General features: G+C 48.7%; 1 protein-coding gene across 2 annotated transcripts in view; it reads left to right on the top strand.

The window, feature by feature from the left end:
• The first annotated feature begins 3,174 nt into the window (after positions 1-3,174).
• Csf1r (colony stimulating factor 1 receptor) overlaps positions 3,175-19,772 on the top strand; it is a 28,680-nt gene continuing 12,082 nt past the window's right edge. Inside the window, exons 1-10 of one of the 2 annotated variants that reach the window (XM_070036391.1) lie at positions 3,175-3,372; positions 7,574-7,831; positions 8,456-8,740; positions 9,628-9,764; positions 10,696-10,855; positions 12,187-12,373; positions 16,460-16,575; positions 16,743-16,863; positions 16,977-17,167; positions 18,913-19,019. In XM_070036391.1, coding sequence (XP_069892492.1) covers positions 3,324-3,372; positions 7,574-7,831; positions 8,456-8,740; positions 9,628-9,764; positions 10,696-10,855; positions 12,187-12,373; positions 16,460-16,575; positions 16,743-16,863; positions 16,977-17,167; positions 18,913-19,019 — 1,611 coding nt within the window. In that variant the 5' untranslated portion in view covers positions 3,175-3,323. Of the gene's footprint in view, positions 3,373-7,573; positions 7,832-8,455; positions 8,741-9,627; positions 9,765-10,695; positions 10,856-12,186; positions 12,374-16,456; positions 16,576-16,742; positions 16,864-16,976; positions 17,168-18,912; positions 19,020-19,772 lie in introns of both variants that reach the window. The other variant, XM_070036389.1, reaches the window with a different exon arrangement.

Below are 19,772 nucleotides of genomic sequence, written 5' to 3'. Positions count from 1 at the left end.
TGCTAGCTTTGAGAAAAACAACAACAACAACAAAAAACTAAGGGACAGTACCCAGGCTCTGAATTCAAGCTCTAGTGCTGGCATAAAAGAAAAAGAAAAGTTTAATTTTTAAAATGGATATGACTATTCATGATAGCTATTTCCTCTTGAGTAAGTTTAGGCAGATTATGTATTTCAGAGAATTTGTTTACTTTATTAAACTTACTGAATTTATGGTCATAGAGTAATTCCTAATAGTTTCTTATTATCCTTTTAGCTTTGATAGGACTGCCCAATCTTGGCAATTTGTCTTTCTTATTTTATTTTCTTGTTTTATTTCTTGATTTTTTTTTACCCCTAGTGCAACAGATTTTACTTTTATTGATTTTTTAAATTGTTCTTTCATTCTGGGTTCCATTGATTTCTACTTGTATCTTTATTTCCTTCCTTATGGCTTCTTTGGGTTTAATTTTTTCTTTTTCCAGCTTCTTGATGTCATTAATTCTTAAGATCATTGATTTTTTTCCCTAGTCAATTAAAATATTTTCTAATTTCTCTTGTGGTTTTCTTTGATTTATGGGCTGTTTATAAGTATGTTTTGTGATTTCCCAAGTATTTGAGATTTCTCAGATACTTTTCTGTTATGGCTTCATTTTGACTCTGCTTGATATAAGAAGTATTTTGTATAACTTAACTATTTGAGTGTTTATGCTATGCCCCAGAATAGAGTCATCTGTTCTGACTAGACTGCTATCTAGACTTACTTAGACTGTTCTGTTGAGCCCAGAGATGCTTTCTATTGCTAGTATGCAAGTACATATATATATCAGTTAGGTCAAGTTGAGGTTATCATTTTGCTCAGGTTTTTTGTATCCTGGTACTGTTATTGAAAGAGTCTCATGATCTTCCTTGCCCAGGCTGGCTTTGAACCACCATCCTCATATCTCAGCCTTCTGAGTAGCTAAGATTACCAGCATGAGCCACCTACTTCCCACTTACCTGTACTTCTTGATTAGGGTTTCCCCAATCCCTCAGATTGGATTAGTTTGCCACAGGGCTCACAGAACTCAAGGAAACACATTGAATGGCTTGTTCTGCAGGAGATCCCAGTGACTAGTGGCTTAAGTGATGGAGAGGGTAAGTTATAGGATAACAGACCATGACACCTTCCAGAAGCCTTTACCTGTTTGAGTGAAGCTGAAAATCCCAAGTTTATAATTCTGCTTTGGTCTTGCTGGTACCTACTCCCCATTCTGAAAATATCAGTCACCAGTTAGCTCATTAGCTTACAAAGAGACATTTATCATTTAAAAAATTTTAAGGGTTTTAGAACTGAATGAATGCCAACAAATAAGGATGAAGACAAATATATTTGTTTCACAAGATTGTTCCTGAAGTCCTGGGCCATACAGGGGTGAAGGGCTGATTTGGAGGCGCTTCAATAAATCAGCTCCAACCCCTACATCTAGATAACAAGTGGGGAAAGTAGTAGTGGAAGGCAGTAGAGAAATTTCCTGAATATGTTCATATTAGGAAGCCAAGGGGGGTCAAGCGTACTAAGTTCTGTGTTCTGGACTTAGGAGCTCTAGGTTTGTTTGTCTAGTTGGTTGGTTATTGCCAGTACTGGGGCTTGAACTCAGAGTCTGGGCACTGTTTGTTAGCTTTTACACAGAACTAGAGGAAGTCAGGGAAAAAACATACAACAGTGGGACCCATCAGCTGCACTGGACATTGATCAAAATGAACTAAGCCACTCAATGGCAGTGACGGGAGGGAGGGAACGAGTGGGAAAGACGGAACAGCTGACGCTATGCAAAACAAAAGAAATGTACATATCACCCAATGTGGAAGAAATAACTGTGTTGTCAGTGATAGACATTTGCCCCATGAGAGTTAGAATGTGTTTGTGACTTTAACTAAGCATCACTATCACACAATACTGTGAAATTTGGGAAATTTATGTAATCAGTCACAATAAAGAATTTGAAATAAAATAAAATAAAACTTGAGCCACAGATTTCCCTAGTTAATTGGAGATAAGAGGCTTGTGGACTTTCCCCCCCAAGATAGTTTTGAACCATGATTCTCAGATCTCAGTCTTCTGAGTAATTAGGATTAGTGGTATGAGCCACTGGTACCCTGGTTGGTTTAGGTTTACATAGAGAAGGATTTGGGGTAAGGGTGAGAGGTAGGCATAATTAAGCTACCTTGGTCAAACTGGAGATGGTTGATTATTATCTCAGTCTGGTTCTTCCAGACTGGCTCCAGAGAAGTGTCATCACTATTCCTTGCTCAAGGGGACAATTTGATCCCCGTGTGAGATTGTTCCTGATTATAGAGGGGGCGGTCTTGGTTCCCATCATGGAGTGATTGATCCCTTTTCAGGGGTCAGTTACACTATAGCAGGGGGGCAAGGGATCTACCTGCAAGTCTTGCTGTTCTTGAATTGGGGTGACTGTGGGTTTAGGACAATGACTGAGACTTTCAAGAACTGCTCCGGGATGTGGAACAGATGTTGTAAAAGCAAAATGCCTTTCTCATGTTGATGCCTTCGGCCTTAAAAGATGATGAGAGAGGCTAGAAGAACAGGGCTATCTCAACCTTGCATTACCAGTTTTTAACAGTCAAATGGTTAGCATACCAAGAGCTGAGCAGCAATCAGACCTGGAGTTTGAAAGCAAAGAAGACAGATGTAAAAGGAAGGCAGCATGGCAATCTTGTCCTGCTTCTTGTTGCCTAACAGGCCCATGCAAAGAGTCTGTGCTTTTAGTCTTAGTTACAATACCAAACGTGAACTTTTCTAGGAAACAGAGAAGGCAGTGCATGTAAACAACTTGATCGATTTGGTAAGTGTAATGAACAAAAGCTTCTCCCTATGACTATCAGACTCAGACCAAGCTTAAGTTCTCTCTTGGCTCAGTCAAAGCTATCTTGTCACTAGAGAGACCTCCATTTACACTACTCACTGACTGGTGGCCTGTCCTTGGGGATGAATTTTTCTGGGGTCCCCTGAAGTTCCTTCAGAAGGTTTCCACACTCAGCCAGTTGCCCCCAGGACCAGTGTGACCCTGCCTCAGATATCTCCTCCCCCTCCCTGAGGGTCATGGCTTTGTTTTCTTCTAGAGACCCAAGATTTCCAAACTCTGTGGTTGCCTTGCCTAGCTAAAAGGGGAAGAAGAGGATAAGCCCAAGGAGGAGGAGGAGGAGGAAGAGGAAAACAAGACAAACAGCCGGTGCCCAGGGACTGTGTCCAGCTGTCTCTTCTCTCCGCAGAGCTAGAAGCTGGGAGCCCCCGCCTTGCCCACCCTCCAGCCCTCCCAGCCCGCTGCTTCCCCAGGGAAGCTATGGGGCTAGGGGCTCTACTGATCCTGCTGGTGGCTACTGCTTGGCTTGGTAAGAGCAAAACTGAGGGTTTGGGTGGGAGAGGGGAGTCTGAGAGTCCCCGTCTCTTCCTGGGAGTCCCTAGTCAGTCCTCATCTCTCTCTCTAGCACTGGGCTTTGGGGTTTTCTCCCATGGACTCCCTGAGTGTCCTGAGCACATCCCTAATCCTCACAGGGCTCTGTGTCCTGTCACCTCCCTGGCAAGTGGCAGCAGTGGTCACGGAGTAGACTAGAAGGAGGCTTTTGGAACCTTGCTGCGTGTACAGGAATTACCTGAAGATCTTGTTGCAGGGCAGATTCTGACACTGCAGGTCTCAGAAGGGACCTGGGACTCACAGAATAGGAAGCCAGTCGTGATTCTAGGCAGAGTCTGGCTCAGAAAAGCCCAAAGGGGCAGTGGTCCTCTCTGAGAGCCTGGGTAAGGAATGGGTCAGAGGGGAAGACAAGAGGTTGCCATCTTTGGCCCAGGGCTGTGGGGTGTCTTATGAGTGATGTAACACAGGAGGAGGTATTGGAAATGACCATAGAGGCTGGGGTCCCCAATCCTCTCAGATGCAGGTGTCAGGGTTTTAGAGAGAGAACTGCACAAGTTTCTGGCCTTGTCTGCCCCAGAGCAGACAGCTGCAGCTGCTGGTGTGTTTGGCCTGTTGGACCAACCAGCATGTTTTATGCCATATCATCTGTGTATTTGGAGGGGCTTAGAGGACGATGGCTTGGCAGGGAGAAGGCAGGTCTCCCTGGGGCCTCCCCACAGAGAGTTACTGGGGAGCTGGTTCCTCTGGTGTCTGACCAGAGTGGTCCACTGAAGGTCTTAGTCTGGCCAAGCGAATCTCTTTGACTTGAGTGTCCTTTTTCTTTTTGCCAGTCCTGGGTCTTCAACTCGGGGTCTGGGTGCTTTCCCTAAGCGTTTTTGCTCAAGGTTAATGCTCTACCCCTTGAGCTACAGCATCACTTCCAAACTTTTCTGTGTATTTTTTTGGAGATAAGAGTCTCACAGACTTTTCTTCCCCATGCTGGCTTCAAACCTCAATCCTCAGATCTCAGCTTCCTGCGTAGCTGGGATTACAGGCCTGAGCTGCCAGTACCTGGCATTTGTCCATTGTTTATTGAGATCTGATTTACCCCCATTAGAAGCACAGATTCTCAAGTGTATATTTTGAGGTTTGATAAACATACATGCATATGTATTAAGATAGAGACAACTCCCTCTCACCCCAGAAAGGTCTGTTGATTTGATTTCACTGCCTTCTCTTCAATCTAGGAATCCAAGCTCCGTGTGTGTGTGTGTGTGTGTGTGTGTGTGTGTGTGTGTGTGTGTGTGTGTGTGTAGAGGTGCTGTCTAGTATCCATCTCCAGGGGAAAGAGAAATGGGGGCCATGAGGATAGGAATTTAAGTTTTGAACCCAAAAGCTAGTGGGAGAGGGTGACTGCAGGGGGTGGGGGTGGGCGTGTCAGAACACCTAGAGACAGAGAGCAGCTGGCTTCTCTCCCTCAAGGGCACTCCTGGGGCTGAGGAGGGCCAGATATGCTGTGTGTAGAGGGGCAGTGATGGTCTTATACCTCCTGGAGATGATGGAGGTGTCTATCAGGCAAGCAGGAGCATGGGGAAGATTTGGGAGCTGAGATGATGCCCACAGAGCAGCCAAAGGCCTCAGCACAGGGAGCATGGGGCTGAGAAAGCTTTCCATCCATCTACTCAGCCAAGCCAGCAGGGGAAGTTGGCAGAGGAAGTAGAGGATATCAACGCAGTTGTGCGTGACTATCCGGGACAACAGGATAGGAGTAATGGAGCCAGATGCCTCTCCCTGACCACATTTCCAGGATATGCTATAGGAGCAGGCTGGGGAAAGGGGAAGAACAGAAGCTGGGCTCATGCCTATAATCCTACTCAGGAGGCTGAGATAAGAGGATCATGGCTAAAAGCCCACCCAGGCAAACATGTCCAGGAGCTGCTCATCTCCAATTAACCAGCAAAAAGCCAGAAGTAGAACTGTGGCTAAAATGGAAGAGCCTTGAGTGAAAAAAGCTTAAAGAAGAGAGTAAGGCCCTGAGTTCAAGCTCCAGTGCAAAAAGAAAAAAAAAAAAGAAGGAAGGGAGAAGAGAAAAACAAAAGAAACAAGAGCAGAAGCAAAGATTCTAAGCTTGGGGAGAGGGTGTTGTGTTCAAAGCTCATGACCTTCAAAGGTTAAAATCTTTACATACCAGACTATAAGTCTCAGAGGGGACTCCAGAAACATATCTATGGAAGTAGTTGTCTGGCAAGGGCAGAAGCAGCCGGGGCAGAAGCGGTGAGGGGGGAACAAGTGTCTACCCACTGTCTCCTCCTCCACAGCCCTCTGGGGTGGGCATGCAGGGTAACTGTCCTCGGGGATGATCAGCCCTCCAGCTGGTAATGATTCCACAGCTCCCAATCCAGGTAGTGTGAGTCCATGCTCCAAGCTTTCTCCTGCACCCCAGCCCTACCCAGGCTGGGAGCAAATAGCACTAACAGACCAGTGCCAGTTCTACTGAGGTTTGCCTGAAGGCTGTGAGCAAGACATCCCTCTTCCTGATGGTCACACATGGCAATCTTGGCAGTGGTCACAGTTTGCACATGATCTCTCTGGCTGAGCTTCTGGATGCTCTAGCAGCATGTTCTGATAGGTTCAATGTCAGACTAAGTCAAGACATTCTGAAATCATCCAGAGAGGAAATCTTGGCAAGTTTGGGCTGGAGGGGAGGGACACCCACTTAAGGTGTTTTAAGACAATCATGGAATACCCTGAATTTATTGTGGGGCTGGCACATGGCTACAAGGCGATGTTAGAGCAGGCCTGGCCAATGGCCTGCTCTCTTAGGGTCCCTGGCTGTCTGGAGCCAGGCAGTGGTCAGGAGGCAGGAAGCAGAAGTGAGACTGTCCCTGGTAGAAGGGCCACAGGCTGAGCGGAAACCTGGGCTGACCAGGGCGCCAGCAGTGTGTTTCCGCCACGCATGCAGGCCAGGGCGCCTGGCAGTCCCCCGGAGGCCATGAATCAGCTCTCACTTCCCCTCCTTCGCCCTATTTCAGGCCCTGGCAAAAAGCTGACACTGCAGAGGCAAACAGCCCTCTTCCCCGAAGGCCTGACAAGGGTTTCAAGTTCTCTTTTTCTCCTTCAAGCAAATTTTCCTTAAAAGAGATTGCTTGTCCAGTACATACAACAGGGCTGGGGTACAGTGAGCAACTTGAAAGCTCACCCCACAGGCCCCGTTTAGGGGTGTGTGTGTGTGTGTATGTGTCTGTCTGTCTGTCTGTCTCTGTCTGTGTCTGTCTGTGTCTGTGTCTGTGTATGTCTGTGTGTGTGTGTCTGTGCCAGTCCTGGGACTTGAACTCAGGGCCTGGGCACTGTTCCTAAGCTTTTCGCTCAAGGCTAGTGCTCTACCACTTGAGCCACAGTGCTACTTCTGGCTTTTCTTTCATGCTTAGAGACAAGAGTCTCACACACTTTCCTGCACAGGCTGTCTTTGAAGTGTGACCCTCAGATCTCAGCCTCCTGAGTAGCTAAGATTACAGGCGTGAGCCACTAGTATCCAGCCTTACGAAGCCTTTATTCAGAGACAGGTGGTCTTCAAAGGCTTTTTAGACATTTAAGCCTTGTAATATGCTAATGAATGGATATGAACATTGTCCCCATTTTATAGGCAGAGAAACTAAGGTACAGAGCCCCTGAGCCATCCCACAGTGCCAAACAGATCAGTAGCCAATGGCAGAAGTGGGCACCAGGCCTGACTCCAGGAACCTCTCTCTCTTTCTCTTTGTTGAGCTAAGATCCTATGTCCCTTTTTATTTCCATGTGTGAATTAAGTCAAAGGACTTGACCAGGAACATCCTATTTGCTTTTTTGAGATCTTCCTTGAACCAGGCCCTAGGCTTGTTGCTGGGAACATTTATAAGGGGGTTGAAGAAGCTCACTCCAGAGAGAAGGACAACATTATAAGGCAGTGAAGATGGAGTCAGGGCGCTGGGGACCCTGTGTGAACAGCATTATAGGTGCCAGGCCCAGGGGGGTTCTAACCTTGTTCTCCTGGGATCAGGGATGTGAGTCCAGCCCTAACACAGCTGGGCCGAATGATCAGTGTGCCCTGGCTTGTTCACAATGATTCCTGGTACCATCCCTGCCATGTGACCTCCCATCTCAGAGTCAGGAGACTCTGGGGTCTAACCTCATGCTTCACTTCTACCTTCTACCTCCTCCAGGCCAGGGCACCCCGGTCATTGAACCCCGTGGACCGGAGCTTGTTGTGGAGCCAGGGACAGTGGTGACTCTGCGGTGTGTGGGCAATGGCAGCGTGCAGTGGGATGGCCCCACGTCCCCCCTCTGGAACCTGGATCCTGACAATCCCAGCAGCATCTTGATCACAAAGAATGCCACCTTTCAACACACAGGGACTTACCGCTGCTCAGAGACCGGGGGGCTTTCGGGGGGCACTGCCTCCATTCATCTCTACGTCAAAGGTGAGGATCCAGCCTCTTCCCAAGAGGCCTGGCCCAGCAGATGCCTCTGACAGGCAGGAGGGCTGGCTATTATTAATATCCATCGTCAGCCAGCTGTGTATTTGTTGGGTGTTGACCGTGAACAAAGCCCTGCGGCTGTGACTCTAATTTCATGTGGTCTGCCACAATAACTCTGCAAGATGGGTTCTATGATCACACTCATTGTCAGGATAGAGTCACTAACCTGAGGTCACACAGCTTTGAATAGCCCAGGATACACCTGGCTCCAGAAGCCCATCCTGAAGCTGGGTGCCCGGGGCTCATGCCTCTCATCCTGAGCTACCCAGGAGGCTGAGATCTGAAGAAAAGCCCACTGGGGCAGGAAAGTCTTCCAACTAAGCAACAAAAAGCCAGGAGTGGAAGTGTGGCTCAAATGGTAGAGTGCCTTCCTTGAATGAAAAAGCTAAGGGACAGTGTCCAGGCAACTGAGTTCAAGCCCCAGTACTAGCACGGAGAAACAAAACAAAACCCACCCTGAGGCTGCCTGAATGGTCCTGGGATAGCCAGGGCAAAGATCAGTCATCTGACCCTGTCACCACTATCAGTTGCTGCAGTACTTTTGACCTCATGTCCCCCTTTACCCAGACCCTGTCCGACCCTGGAAGCTGCTGGCAGAAGAGGTGACAGTGTTTGAGGGTGAGGATGCTGTGCTGCCCTGCCTGCTCACTGACCCAGCTCTGAGCGCACACGTCTCGCTGATGCGTGAGCGTGGCCGACCTGTTGGGCGCCACATCGTCTACTCCTTCTCACGTTTGCATGGCTTTACCATCCACAAGGCCAAGTACCTTGACAGCCACTACTACCAGTGCAGAGTCTCGGTGAATGGCAGGGTGGTCCCGAGTCTTGGCATCAAGCTCAAAGTGAATAGAGGTGAGTAGGGCACAAAGGCCCCGACCAGGTAAGAAGGTTAGATTGGAAGAAGGTTAGAGCCAGCAGCTATGCAGGCCGTGGCTGAGGCCGCTGGACAGCCACAGATGTGTCCCTTCATCCAGTTTGGGCACTCACAAGACAAGACGCATGGAAGTAACCAATAGGCTGCACGATGGACCAAAGAAAGGGATCATGGGAGCTTGGCTGACTCCACTTCCAGAGAAACTGGACTAGAGTCTCTTTCAACCATAGCAACAGACACAGAGGTTAATTCCAAATCTGCTGTGTGGCAGGACTACCTAACAGCCTCTGGAGTCAGATAGAGAGAAAGTTGATCCAGATATGATCCAGTTTATTTTTCTTTATTTTTGTATTATGCCAGTACTAAGACTTTAACTTAAGGCCTGGGTGCTGTCCCTTAGCTTTTTCACACAAAGGCTGGTGCTCTATCACCTGAGCTGCAACTGCACTTTCAGTTTTTGGAGTTTAAGTCGAGATAAAGGCTCACAGACTTTTCTGCCCTGACTGGTCTCCAACAGTGATTCTCAAATCTCAGCCTCCTGAGGAGCTAGGATTACAGGCATGAGGCACCAGCACAAGGCTCTACCTTATTTTTCCCAAAGTCACTGGCTCTTGCAAGAAGCTGAGGTTGTGGTGGAGGCATCAGAGGAAAGACAGGAAGCCCTGGTTCAGGATGGCTGCAGCATAATGTTTAGAGTAGAGACTAAGGGCTGGTGATGAAGAACATGGACTGTCACAGGACTTGCTGTGGGGGAAAGTGAGGCAGTAGGGCTGCCTCCCAGGATTTGGGATGAGAGGATGGTATGTGGGACCCTGGATCATGGCAGGAAGCAGAGTCACAGCAAAAACCTCTTCTCCTACTTCAGTCCTCAAAGGGCCTCCCGCCTTGACACTGGAGCCTACAGAGCTGGTGCGGATTCGAGGGGAGAATGCCCAGATTACATGCAAAGCCACTGAGCCTGGCGTCCACTTCTACGTCTTACTCAAACACGGAGACACCAAGGTTGGTATGCAGGGGGACGGAAGAGGGAAGTTGGGCTATCTTCCTGGTACACAAAGCCCCCAGGGCAGAGTCCCAAGGCTGCATGTCAAACTGACTCTCTAATCTCAGGCCCAGAGAAGGGAGAAGCCTTGTCCAGGGTGTCCCTGCCAGGTAGTAGCTGAGTCAGAACCAGGACTCAGGCTTGTGGCAAGCAGAGGAAGGCAGGACCCGATCCCCCTGGACCCCTGTGGCCTTTGCTCCATCCAGCCTGTAGAAAAAAGCCAGATGTGAATTCTCTGTGACTTACCAAGTGAAGCCCAGGGTACCTTCAAATCCAGAGATATAAGGGCCGTTTCAGAAAGACTAGGAGAGGCAGAGAAGGGATGGTCCCAGGAGGCAATGGCAGGAAGCGGATTCAGACAATGGTTCCCTCTTCTTCTACCCCCAACTCGGTGCACACAGAGTGCCAGGTACAGCCCCAAGGCCTTTGTACGCCTATCTCACTTAACCTTACTACAATCTAGGGACAGGATGCCTGTACTGATCCAATGTAACACACGGGAAATTGAGGCGTAACGTCCAGTGCCTTTGCCAAGGACCACCAGATAACAATATTAAAGGCTGATGATTTGCTCTCAGATCGCTCTCTTTTTTTCCTTCTTTTTGTTCTTTCAAGACAGGGGCTCATTATACAGTCCAGGCTATCCTTGCATTGGTGATTCTTGTACCTCATCCTCTCGAGTGTTGAGATTACAGACATGCATTGCCATACTGACTTTATTTTTATTTACATATGTAAATAGCTATGTATTTACTTTTGCATTGCTGGAGATTGAACCTTGGAACCTGCGCATGCTAGGCCAATGCTCTACCATCAAGCTATATTATATCCCCAGCCTCAGGTCATCCTAATCACTAAACAATCTTGGTATATCATCTCCATCCTCTGCAGCTCAACATCTCTCAAGAAGTTGACTTCCAGGATAACAAATATCATAAAGTGCTGGCCCTGAACCTGAGTGCTGTAGACTTCCAAGACTCTGGCAATTATACCTGCCTGGCCACCAATAGTATGGGTGTCCGTTCCAAGTCTATGATTCTCCAGGTGGTAGGTGAGCATCAGGTGGTGGGAGGGGCCAGAGGGGATCTGAGGAAAGAGAGGCAGCAGGGTTTGATTGAAGGATGGGAGGATGTTGCTTTTTTTTTTTTTTTTTTTTTTTTTTTAATTCTAGTACTAAGGCTTAAACTCAGGGCCTGGGTGTGGTCCCTTGGCTTTTTTGCTTAAGGCTAGCACTCTACCACTTGAGCCACAGTGCCACTTCTGACTTTTGGGTGGCTAATTGGATATAAGAATCTCACAAACTTTTCTAAGAGGCTAGCTTTGAACCTTGGTCCTCAGATCTCAGCCTCCTGAGTAGCTAGGATTACAGATGAGAGCCACTGGCACCCAGCTTCATGCACACATTTCAGATAAGACAGCTCCAGGAGGCTGGGTGCCAGTGGCTCACGCTTGTAATTCTAGCTACTCAGGAGCCTGAGATCTGAGGATCTCAGTTCGAAGCCAGCCAAGGCAGGAAAGTCCATGAGACTCTTATCTCCAGTTAATCACAGAAAAACCTGGAAGTAACACTGTGGCTTAAGTGGTAGAGGGCTAGCCTTGAGCAGAAAGGAACTAAGGGATAGCGCCCAAGCCTAGAGTTCAAGCCCCAGTACCAGTTAAAAAAAAAAAAAAGATACCTCTAAGCAGTCCCAGAGGTCTTAAGGCAGGACTGTGGGTATCACTTTCATGGGATGAGGTGGCCAGTGGGGCTAGAATGAAATGAGAGGAAGAGAAGTACATGATGATGTCAGGAAGACGTATAAACTAGGAAGCCAGCAGACCTATAGGAGCCCATGTAAGGATTTGAGGCTTTTCCTCTTGAAAAAGATGAGGAAGGCTGAACAGGAGCGACATGATGAGACTTGAATGCGACAAGATTTAAAGGGCTTTCTGGTGCCTTACTAAGTGTGTTTGCAGGGAGGTAAAGGGGGAAGAAGGGAGATAAATTAAGACACCACTGCAGCCTGGCACTGATGACTCACATCTATAATCCTAGTTACTCGGAAGGCTGAGATCTGAAGATCTTGGTTCAAAACCAGCCTGGGCAGACAAATCTGAAAGACTCTTATCTCTACATGGTAGAACCAGAAACCTAAAAGACATCACTCACTCTCTGAGTTCAAGCCCTAGTACTTGCAACAGTCAGGCAGAGGTGGTAGAGCTCGAGAGAGGCGATGGGGTGAGTGGGAAGTGGATGGTGTTAGCAACTTGAGATGTTTGGCTGGTGGGAGCAGAGGTAGCAGAAGTCTTTGGGCACATAGTAGTACTCAAAGCCTGGATCAATGGGAGATCACTAAATGAACAAATGAACTCAGGTGTCTTCCCACCAATATTACATTCCAGAAAGTGCCTACTTGAACTTGACCTCTGAGCAGAATCTCCTCCAGGAGGTGACTGTGGGAGAAAGCCTCAACCTCAAAGTCAAGGTGGATGCCTACCCTGGCCTACAAACGTACAGCTGGACCTATCTGGGGCCCTTCTTTGACCACCAGCCCAGTCTTGATTTTATCATCAAGAAGGACGCATACAGGTATCTGCTACACTTTATGTCTATACTGCTCCACAGCTACATGGAAAGTGCCTAAGTCAGGATTCAGGATCTTTGGGTATTGTCCTGCCCTTCCATGTGAACTTTCAAGAGTCCAGTCACCTTTCTGGGCTTTATTTCCTAGAAAGATCTCGCTATGTGGACCTGAGCATCAGTTTTCTGTTTATGATTTGGATCAAGTTGTGTGTGTGTGTGTGTGTGTGTGTGTGTGTGTGTGTGTGTCTGAGGGCTTGAACTCAGGGCCTGGGTCTTGTCCCTTAGCGTTTAGACTCAAGGCTTGCACTCTACCACCTGAGCTACAGATCCACTGCTGGCTTTTTCATGGTTAATTGGAGATAAGAGTCTCATAGACTTTCCTGCCTGAGTTAGCTTTGAACCTTGATCCTCAAATCTCAGCCTCCTGAATAGCTAGAATTATAGACGTGAGCCACCAAATCAATTTCTTATCTAATGCCCATATCCTTGGATATCCAATGCTCTTCTCAGCAATTCTACCATTGTTTTTGAGGTACTTTTTTTCTTCTTTTTCTTTTCTTTTCTTTTTTGTTGGTCATGGGGCCTGAACTCTGGGGCTGGGCACTGTCCCTCAGCTCTTCAGCTCAAGGGAGCGCTCCACTGCTTGAGCCACAGCACTTCTGGCTTTTTTTGCTTATGTGGTGCTGAGGAATCAAACCCAGGGCCTCATGCATGCAAGGCAAGCGCTCTACCACTGAGCTACCTTCCCAGCCCTCTGTGAGATTCTTATCTCCAAGTAACCACCAAAAAGCCAGAGTGGAGGTGCAACTCAAGTGGTAGAGCACCAGCCTTGAAAGACAAACCAAAGGAAGAGTACCTTGACCCTGAATTCAAGTCCCAGTACCAGCATTTTAAAAATTACACACACACACATGTGTGTGTGTGTGTGTGTGTGTGTGTGTGTGTGTGTATATATATATATATATATATATATATATATATATATATATATGTATATATATTATACCTCATGCCTTTAATTCTAGCTACTGAGATCTGGAAGGTCACAGTTCAAAATCCCTCAGATATGAATTCCACCTTAACTGGAGCATGATAGGATATCTGTTTCCCTAGGTTCTATAGTATCCTAGCCATCCTCCAACATCAACATTTTCTAGAAATCGACTTTAATTCCAGAACCCCCAAGTCTTTGTCTCCTGAGATTTCACCGAGATAGCCCTTTGTCCCTCTCTTCCAGCCTGCAGTTCTCCTTGGTCCTCCCGGACCTGGTTTTCTAGCATCTCCTTACCTAGCTAGAGCTGAAGCTCTGGACTCAAAGCCCAGGAGCCTCTGGATAGTTCAGTGGTCTGTGCCCCATAGGCTTGTGGAAGCGCACAGGAAGCTCCTTTGAGAAGCGATGCTCTGGGCCATGTGGGTGGGTGGGGCACCAATCAGCCACCAAAATTTCGCTCGTGTAATTTTAGGCTCATGATGCATGTTTGAGTCATCCAAAAAAAGTGAAGTTCTTTTCAATTGAAGGAGGGGATGTTAAGTCATCTCGAGAACTGACTGTCTATGCTCACTCAAGTAGCACATATATGAGAATTGGGATCGGGTAGAGATTAACCAGCCTCCTGCTCAAGGACAACATGAAAATTCATGGTGTTACCAGCACCGGATGCTGGTGGCTCACGCCTGCAATCCGAGCTACTCAGGAGGCTGAGATCTGAGAATTGCCGTTTGAAACTAGCCCAGGCAGAAAAGTCTGTAGAGACTCTTATCACCAATTAACTCCCAAAAAGCTGAAAGTGGAGCTGTTGCACAAGTGGTAGAGCACTAGCCTTGAGCAAAAAGAGCTCAGGGACAGCACTCAGGCCCTGAGTTCAAGCCCCACGACCATCACCACCACCACCAACAAAAAGCCTTTGGCATATAGAACCTTCTACAAATGTCAGTTCTTTTTTTGTGAGTATATCGGCCCTGGGGCTTGAACTCGAGGCCTGAACACTGTCTCTGAACTTTTTTGCTTAAGGCTAGTGCTTTACTACTTCAGCCATAGCTCCACTTTTGGCTTTTTTGTTAGTTTAATGGAAATAGGAGCCTCATGGACTTTCCTGCCTTGGCTGGCTTTGAATTCTCATCCTCAGATATCAGCCTCCTGAGTAACTAGGATTACAGGGTGAGCCATCAGTGCCCAGCTGCATTTTTGTTTTTTTTTTAAAGTGGTGCTTGGGATGGAGGCTCTTCTCCAGGACCTGCAGGCTGCTATGTCACTGAGCCTCACTCCCCAGCTGCATGCTGCCTTTTTATCCCAAAGTCTAACATGACTGCGGGTATCTTCTGAGCAAGAACTAGTCCTTTGCTAGCAGTTTTTGTCAGTACTATGGGTTGAACTTAGGGCCTTCTACTTACCAAATGAATGCACTCCTCCAGCCCCTTTTTACATGTGTGTGTGTGTGTGTGTGTGTGTGTGTGTGTGTGTGTGTGTGTGTGTGTGTGTGCACGCGCACGCACACAGGCCAGTCCTGGGGCTTGAACTCATGATCTGGGTACTGGCTGTCCCTCAGCTCTTCAGCTCAAGGCGAGCGCTCTACCACTTGAGCTACAGCGCCACTTCCGGTTTTCTGGTGGTTTATTGGAGAAAGGAGTCTCACAGTCTCTCCTGCCCAGGCTGGCTTTGAACCGCGATCCTCAGATCTCAGCCTCCTGAGTAGCTAGGATTACAGGCGTGAGCCACCAGCGCCCGGCTCTCTGAGCTTTTTTGCTCAAGGCTGGAACTCTAGCGCTTGAGACAAAGCTCCATTTCCAGCTTTTTGGTAGTTAATTGGATATAAAAGTCTCAGGGACTTTCTGCCTGGGTTGGCTTCAAACTGTGCCAATCCTCAAATCTCAGCCTCCTGAGTAGATAGGATTATAAGCACGAGCCACTGATGTCCAGCCACATTGGTAATTTTTATTTTTAAGTTAAGGCCTTACTTTATGCCAGTCTGGCTTAGGTTGCAATCAATCCTCCTGTTTGTGCTTCTGCATGTTGCTGTGGTAATAAACATACCCACTACGCCCAGTCATTGTGCTTTCCCTATAGCATAGATAACAGATAACTACACCCAGCCATAGGTTGAAAAAGAGTCTCAGGAACTTCATTTCTCTTGGGCTGGCCTTGAATGATAGTCTCCTGATTTTCTCCTCCCAAGTAGCTAGGAAGCACTTAGATTTTGAATGTATTTTCTGCCTGAACAATACATTTATGTCTGTAATAAAGGCCCAGGCACTGGTGGCCTGTAATGCTTGTAATCCTAGCTATTAGGAGGCTGAGAGCCAAAGATGACAGTTCAAAGCCAGGCCAGGGAGGAAAGTCCGTGAGACCTTTATCTCCAATTAACCACCAAAAAATCGGAAATAGAGGTATGTCACCAGTGCCAGAGTGCCAACCTTAAGCAAAAAAGTTGAAGGACAGCACCCAGGTCCTGGATTCAAACTCCAGTACTGGAAAAAAAGGAGGTTGGGGGCACTGTTAAGAGCCCACAGTGAGTCAGGTCTGTCATTGCGCTGAACACTATTTTGTTAATCCTGAGGCCAAACCTATAAATTATTAGTGTCCTCATAGCAAAAGAAGCAGAGGATTGAAGAGGTTAATGAGACAGGGGCACAAAGACAAGACCATTAGTCAAATCTAGAGCACAGAACCACAGCCCTAGGTCCTACCTCTTATCCCCACCCACAGTGTCTTCTCAGTAAAGCTCAGTATTTCAGAGATTCTTAGTGAGGATGACTATGAAAGCTCAGCCTGATGACAGTGATAAAAGCAGGAGACCTACAGCAGGTGTGGTTGTACATGCCTGTAATCTCAGCACTCTGGAGGCTCTCTAGGAAGACCCTGTCTCAAGCAAAACTGAACATTTCAGATGGGACCAGTGAAAGAAACAGGGTGAGCACTGTCCCGCTCTCAGTGTCACCCTCTTGAGTTTCTGGCTCAGCCGAGGCTTCTGTGCCACTTTTCCAAAAGGGAGCCAACTCCTTTCAGATTGTTTTCTGAGGCCCTGTGTCCACCAGGGCCATACAGACCAGGGCTCCCTGCTGACTCCCTCCCCCCCACCCGCCCATCACCAGCAGGTACTCTACCCTCCTCTCCCTGCCCCGCCTGAAGCCCTGGGAGGCGGGCCGCTACTCCTTCAGGGCCCAGAACGCAAGAGGCTGGAGCGCGTTGACCTTCAACCTCACCCTGCAATGTGAGTGATGGGCTGGGGCCGGGGTGTAGGCACCCCTCCATCTCAAGGCTCCAGATGAATTAGGAGGGAGGGGGAAAGTAGGCCCAGTCAGGAGAGGGACCTTGGCCTCTGGCCTCTGGGACTGATCTCTTCCTCCCTCGCTCTTCCCCTCCTCCTGTCACCCTCAGATCCTCCCAAGGTCAGTGTGACGTGGGCCCGCATCAATGGCTCCAATATCCTCTTCTGTAATGTCTCTGGGTACCCTCAGCCCAATGTGACATGGCTGATGTGCCGGGGCCACACAGATAGGTAAATGGACTGCTCGCTCTACTTGCGTGGGGGGCTCAGGAGATGGGCCAGGGTAGGGATGGGGCCACCAGGAATAGGAGAGGTAGCCCTGAGCGACCTCCTGTTGGCCCTAGATGTGAGCGAGCACAGATGTTGCAGACCTGGGAGGACTCAGAACTCAAGGTGCTGTACCAGGAGCCCTTCCGCAAAGTGATCGTGCAGAGTCAGCTGATTGTTGGGACCTTCCAGCACAATACGACCTACGAGTGCAGGGCCCACAACAGCGTGGGCAACAGCTCTGAGACCTTCAGGGCTGTCACCGCAGGTAGGCCTCCATCCTTCTCCCTTCCAGCCAAGGTAGACATAGGGGGAGGGTCCTGGGATCCAACTCCCTCCCCACCCACAACAAGGGAGCCAAGGCCAGAGCTCCTATTTGCAGCAGACGCAAGTGATCCTGAGTTCTACCTCTCTGGTCCATCCCAGGGTCCTCTTGTCCCAGGAATCCTGAGGCAGCAACATGGGGGAGTCTGACTCAATCAGAGGAGAGTGATCAGGAGGAAAACTCAGGGAAGTCCAGAGAGCACAGTCTGGAACAAGCTGGCCCCTTAACTCACTCCCTAATTAACACATACTGCCTTTGCTGTGCATCAGGTCTCAGACACATTTGGTCTCTGTTTCTTCCAGGCCACAGCATTCACAGACCTTTAATAACCTGGTTTCAGCCCTCATTCTATGTCCTTAGGGAGGCTCTCTGGTCACAGAGGGGACAGGGAGAGTCATGGCTCAGAGATCATGTCACTCATGTGCCCCAGCCATTGGCCTTAGAGCAACTATAACCAGGCCCTTTGCACTCTGATAGCTGTGGTACTTAACTCTCTTGCAGCTGCTTGCTGTGTAAAAGCCAGTAGGGTGGGGCTGGGAAGGTGGCTCAGTGGCAGAGTGCTTGCCTGGAATGCATGAAGCTCTAGGTTCGATTCCTCAGCACCACATCAACGGAAAAAGCCGGAAGTGGCGCTGTGGCTCAAGTGGTAGAGCGCTAGCCTTGAGCTGAAGAGCTGAGGGACAGTGCCCAGGTCCAGAGTTCAAGTCCCACAATCAACAACAACAAAAAAAAAGCCAGTAGGGTGCTCATCACATACTGTGCATGCCTTGAGCTGGCAGGCATTGTCATTGTTTTTTTTAATCATCATGGGGTTTGAACTCTGGCCTGGGCACTGTCTCTGAGCTCTTCATCTCAAGGTGAGTGCTCTACCACGTGAGCCACAGAGCCACTTCCAGTTTTCTGGTGGTTAATTGGAGATAAGAGTCTCATGGACTTCCCTGCCACACAGGCTTTGAACCAAGATTCTTAGATCTCAGCCTCCCGAGAAGCTAGGATTACAAGTGTGAGCCACCGGCACTCAGCTAGGGCAGACACTGTCTTAATGACCTCTCACCTCCCAAGGTGGTCAGTCCTATCTCTCTTCCCATTTGGGACATGCTAAACCTGAACTTCCGAGAGAAATCATGCATTCAGTGTTCCCCAGAATGAGATTTGACCTGGGAGTCCAATCTGGTTTAGCAACAGAATGAAATTGTATCTTTCAAAACACATAGAGAGAACTCAGGCTACCAATGCAAGCAAAAGCAGAGACCCCAAACCCATACCCTGGCTCGGAGACCTTTCAAGACCTGTTTATTACCAAAGGCCATATGGGGACACTCCAGGAAGTTACATGAGATGTAACTTCCAGAAGTCCGTCTGAGTGCCAGAGGCAGAGGTGGTGGCCCCATCACTAGGGGAATGGGCACACCTTGGCTGAACACTAGGCCATATTTTTTCACTGGCAGCCGCTGGCACTCATTACTCCTGTGGTCTCTTCTAGACCCAGCAGGCTGGGGCTCTGGATGGAGCTTGGTGTGGACAGCCGGCTGGCAAGGTCACCTCCCTGAGGTCTGTGTGAAGCTTCATTCACACAAGTGTTTATTGAGCACCTACTGTGTTCCAGACAGCTAGCTGGCCTGGTGTCGGGGAGGGGAGGGGACTTGGTGGTCCCTCTGCCTTCTCCATCTTCTGGTCTGTCCCTCCAGAATCTGTTGCGAAGCCCCCCGAGGCGTCCCTCTTCATGCCGGTGGTGGTCTCCTGCCTGGTTGTCATGACCTTCCTGCTGCTGCTGCTCTTGTACAAGTACAAGCAGGTGAGCTGGGACAGAGGGAGCTGGACAGCCAGACGAGGTGGACACCACGAGGCATGATCCGCCCTCCTCAGTTTCCCTTTCTGTATGGTGGGCCCAAGGTGACTTTGTGTGTGTGGGGTGCACGCTTGCATGCATGTGAAATCAGGGTCTTATACTATCATTTCGCTTTTTTACTCAAGGCTTCCACTCTACCACTTGAGCTATACCTCAACTTCTGGTTTTTTGCTGGTTAAATGAAGTAAGAGTCTCCTAGACTTTTTTTTTTGGGTCCGGTCATGGGGCCTGAACTCTGGGCCTGGGCGCTGTCCCTCAGTTCTTCAGCTCTAAGGCTAGCGTTCTACCACTTGAGCCACAGCACCACTTCCGGCTTTTTTCTTTTTGCTTATGTGGTGCTGAGGAATCAAACCCAGGGCCTCAGGCATGCAAGGCAAACGCTCTACCACTGAGCCACCTTCCCAGCACACTCCTAGACTTTTTTTTTGGCCCAAGCTGGCTTTAAACCTTGATTTCTCAGATCTCAGCCTCGGAGTAGCTAGGATTACAGGCATGAGCTACCAGTGCCCAACTGGTCTCTCCAAGCCTCTGTTTCTCCATTGTAAAGCGGGTTCATCACAGCAGGCTGTTACATGGGAGTCTTGGCCTGCGGAAAGGACTGGCAGAGCTCAGTGGTAGGGCCCGTGCCATGGACACAGGGGGCAGTGAGCTGGGGACCCAATTAGCTCACGCCTGGTAGGGTTGGATGGGTCTGAGGTT

This window comes from Dipodomys merriami, unplaced genomic scaffold (assembly GCF_024711535.1).
Source record: "Dipodomys merriami isolate MVZ:Mamm:240054 unplaced genomic scaffold, mDipMer1.0.p SCAF_27, whole genome shotgun sequence".
NCBI lineage: Eukaryota > Metazoa > Chordata > Mammalia > Rodentia > Heteromyidae > Dipodomys > Dipodomys merriami.
This window is presented reverse-complemented; position numbering and strand designations above follow the sequence as displayed.